The 4,286-nt window shown below is 39.0% G+C and overlaps 1 protein-coding gene across 4 annotated transcripts in view; it reads left to right on the forward strand.

The window, feature by feature from the left end:
- Nucleotides 1-4,286, forward strand: part of Tmem50b (transmembrane protein 50B) — a 44,975-nt gene that overhangs the window by 36,261 nt on the left and 4,428 nt on the right. For all 4 annotated transcript variants that reach the window (XM_023705603.1, XM_004645339.2, XM_023705602.1 and 1 more), the window contains one exon: nt 1,425-1,482. In XM_023705603.1, coding sequence (XP_023561371.1) covers nt 1,425-1,482 — 58 coding nt within the window. The remainder of the gene's footprint in view (nt 1-1,424; nt 1,483-4,286) is intronic.

The raw sequence follows: 4,286 nt of genomic DNA on the forward strand, positions 1-4,286 counted from the left end.
TCTCTCTCTCTCTCTCTCTCTCTCTCTCTCTCTCTCTCTCTCTGTATTTGGTACAGGGTCTTACTACACAGCTTGTACTTGTAGTGAGCCTCCTGTTTTCAGCTTCCCCAGCACTGGGATTGCAGGTGTGCGCTACCATGCCAGGTCCTGGTGGCTGGCTCAGTGTGCCCTTGGGTGGGTGCTTAGTCTGTTGAGCTATCTTGCAGGCCCTGATTGTTGTTTTAACATGTGGAAATAGTTATATTGGTGTACAAATTGCTGTTTTCTGTGAAAAGCTGTATAGTTCGGATGTCAAAGACTAGGCATTCATAACAGCTATTACAGTTTCCTCATGAATAGATTTAAGAGTTGCAGCCTATGACTATTTAGCTCAAGTCAATAAAGCAAGATTTTCATGTTGCTTGCATATTTCTGTCAGTCATATGACTGAAAAACTGCTGGTAACTATCACATTTCTCCTGCTTTTCAAAAATCAACATCATATGAAAGTCCAAACAGGATTGTATCATCACCCAGGTGACAGCACCAGGAAGATTAATTAGTGTCTGTTGCAAAGAAAACTCTCTTTGCACATTTGTGATGGTTTTGTGCTGATGCATCTGCTGGGGTGTGTCAGCATCCAAAGAGCTTTGCTGTTTACAGGAAACATCAGAGTATAGCAGGCGTAAGGTCTCAAGTTACAGAGCTCTTTCTGGTCTGCTTCTGTATGTGGAAGTTGTTTTATATCCAGAAGAGGCATTATTTACAAAAGAAAAATACTACATTGGCTTTTTCATAGCCAAATTGTACATAGATAGTAATGGATGCGAGGCAAGTCAGACAACATGAGTTGGATGAAAGTTTCTGCAAATAAGATGGCCACACTGAATAATGGGTGGCAACACATAATTAAAGCAGATGGGGCCAGACTCCCTGAGTCATTGTTGGATGCAGCTGTGCTGGTCAGGGAAGGCACTCACTGGTTTGGTAGACACTTGCAGGTATCAGCAATCTGATGGCTCTTTTCTTAGAAGCAAAATAGTGGATTCTTGGCTCTACAGGTGCCCCCAGGACAGAGTGTTCCACTGGAAACATTGAAGCTTGTCTCTTGAGTGTCAGAGCTGAGTAGAAGCAACTTCTGCCAGTGGTGTTCTTGTACTTGCTTTTCTTGACTTGTTTCATACTTAATCCGTTAGCAATTTCTTCATAAAAATAAAAATAATAAACAAGAAAATCTGATAATGTTTACTAACTTTTATCTAGAACGAGAGTAGTCTTTGGGGAGAAAACAAATGACATTTTAATATTTTGCTTTCTTTGTGGATATCTTAAAAGAGTTGATGAATAATAGTAGTATATATATTGTATACATATGACATTATGAATGAGACAAAGACCTTGTTACTGCTGTTTGTAATCTAATTCATTTTACTTTGTGTGTGCAGATACTGATGTTTATCCAGGATTAGCTGTGTTTTTTCAAAATGCTCTCATATTTTTTAGGTAAGTTGTTTAATTTCTTAGTCACACAGTGTTTAAAGAAATGTCAACTGTTATAAGAATAGCATGTACATAGAACAGATCAGAATCCCTGGAATTACAATGCATAGGTCTTCTTTGAGAAAGTAAAAATTCCATTATTACATAAGAGTATATCACATCCTCTGATTTGGGTCCTACCATGTATTAGGACCTTGCTGGATGTTTTATATGTATTAGATTTTAATTCCTATTTTGACATATGTCAGATTTTATTTGTGTTTTATTAGTGAGGAAATAAGGCTGAGAGCTTACATAAAACTACATACAGAACAGGTTGTGCTTTGTTAGAAAACCATATCATGGACTTCTATTAAAAAAAAAAAACCCAGACAATTTGAATTAATACATATGTGCATACTATACATAAAACTTGGTGGGACTGTTTTGAGTTAAGATTCATACAGAAATAAAGCAATATTAAAAGCATTTCTGGGTCTGGGGAGATAGCTCAGAGGCATAAGCACCCACGTGGTAAGCACAAGGACCCGAGTTTGCTCCCTGGCCCTGCATGCCGTACTGGTCCTGGATCCCTGGGCAAGCCATTTTGACCCTGGAACCAGGCATGGAGGTTGAGACAGGAGGATCGTTATGAGTTCAAGACCAGCCTGGTGGCTACAAAAGTGAGCTCAAGGCCAACCTGAACTGCATAGTGAGACTCTGTCTCAAAAAACAAAACAAAACAACCAGAAGTATTTCTTAGGGAAAAATCTTATAGAATGCCCTGCAGCTGTATCCTATAGTCCAGTGATGGCAAACCTGTTGCAACTTTCTACAGTATGAACAGCTTACTGTGGCACAGGTTCACCATAGGTTCATTATATGTACTCTGTGCTTTTCAGAATTAATATCTTTTAGGTATTGATTTATAAAGTTATATATCCTTCCCCCAAATCATGAAAATCTAAGCTATTTTTTTTGAGAGAGGGACAGGCTGGCCTTGAAATCACAGTGATTCTCCTCCCTCAGCCTCCTAAGTGCTGGAATTATAGAGCCACCACACCTGGATAGAACTGTATTTTTTTTTTTTATAGCTAGTGTTAAGTAACATCATTGTGGCATATTATGGTTTCTTTTATCTTCTGCTTAGTGTTCATTATTGAGTTTTTTGGTTCTGTGGGTTCATAGTTTTTATCAAATTTGAGTTCTTTTTTCAGCCATTGTTTCATCAAATTATTTTATGTTCATCTTCCCTTCTTCTGAGATTTCTATTTACATGTATATTACGTTTCTTAATTAGCTACTTAATGGATTTAGGGAGAGCATCTGGTTGTGCTAGGCACGTTGGCGTCAAACTTCTGGGCTCAAGTACAGGGGCATCCCACTTTGCCCAGCTCCTATATTAGCTTCTGTAAATTGCTCACAGTTCATTAATTCTCAGGTCTGTCTCTGCTCACTTCCCCTCCTCCCCTATCTTTTTTTTTTTTCTTTTTAACACAGAAGAGATGATTTATTGTACACACTTTACACTCAGCCAAAAGCAAGAACAGAAGTAGTCCAGAATGCCACAGGTCCAGGGCAAAAACAAACAAACAAACAAACAAACAAACAAAAAAAACCAGGAGGCTGCTTAGTTTGAACCAGGTGGATCTCTCTGAGGTGGTCTTGGCAATCAGATGGCAATGAAGTTCTAATTCATTGAGACATTCTAGACATCATGCAGTCCAAAACTTGCACCAGCGTTGTCAGCCTCCAGCATTCTTTATTTCTATTCTTTTGGCCTCCATGGGTGTATGAGCTATTTTACTTGGACCTCTGTCTCATCTTTCTTCTTTTATGCTTCAGCCTGCGCATTCACTTTTTCTTCCACTTGGCTCTCATGGTGCAGAGGTTCCTAAGAAGATGGGTTAAAGTCAAGAGCTCTTTTGTATTTTTTAAAAAAAGTTTGTTTTTTCTTTTGTGTCAGTTTGGAAAGTTACTGCTGCATCTTTAAGTTCGCTGATCTGTACTTCAGTACTATCTAACCTATCAATTCCATTTAGATGTATTTTTCATATGTAGAAATAATGTAGGTCTTTTATATATGTTTTCCATGTTTCTCCATAACATTCGTAATTTTGCCTTGTTGATTATACTAAGTGTGTCTGTAACTATTTTAGTGTTCTTGTCTATCTGCCTGTGTCATTTCTGGGTGTGTCTTTTTTTTTTTTTTTTTTTTTGTGGCTGGCTCAGCCCACCCTGTGGGTAGGGTTGGTGAGGCATGTTGTGCTGGGGATCCCTGCGTGCTTGCCTAAGCTTGCCTAAGCAAGTGCTTTAGACCACTGAGCTATCCTGCCGGCCCTAGGAGTGTCTGTTGACCATTCCTGCTTTGTGTACTCTTCACTTTGGATTTATTACCCCATTTATGGCTTTGTATGCAGCCTGTTGGTGCTGGAGTTTTTGGTATTCAATTAAATGTTTTTACTTTTGTTCTCAGATTCAGTTTGGCCACTTGGACACAGTTTGGTTCTATCAGTCATGTTTTTAAACTTTGTTTGGCAAACCAACGCAGCTTTAGTGTGGGACTGCTTTGTCCCCCTTCCTAAGATAGTAATACAATGTGCTGCTGAATATTCTTCCCTTTGTTTTGATGTTCCACATGTTTTGAAGATTTCCCCTCTCTGTTCAGGAAATTGTAAACTCTTTCTAGCACTGCAGAAGTTTGGGAACTACTTTTCATCCCACTGCCTCTTGTAGTTTCCCCATAGGCATCCAGTGATCTAAATGCTGAAGACTCCAGGGCACTTCCTTTATTTATTTGTGTGTGTGTGTGTGTGTGTGTGTGTGTG

This window comes from Octodon degus, unplaced genomic scaffold, assembly GCF_000260255.1.
Source record: "Octodon degus isolate 3935 unplaced genomic scaffold, OctDeg1.0 scaffold00225, whole genome shotgun sequence".
NCBI lineage: Eukaryota > Metazoa > Chordata > Mammalia > Rodentia > Octodontidae > Octodon > Octodon degus.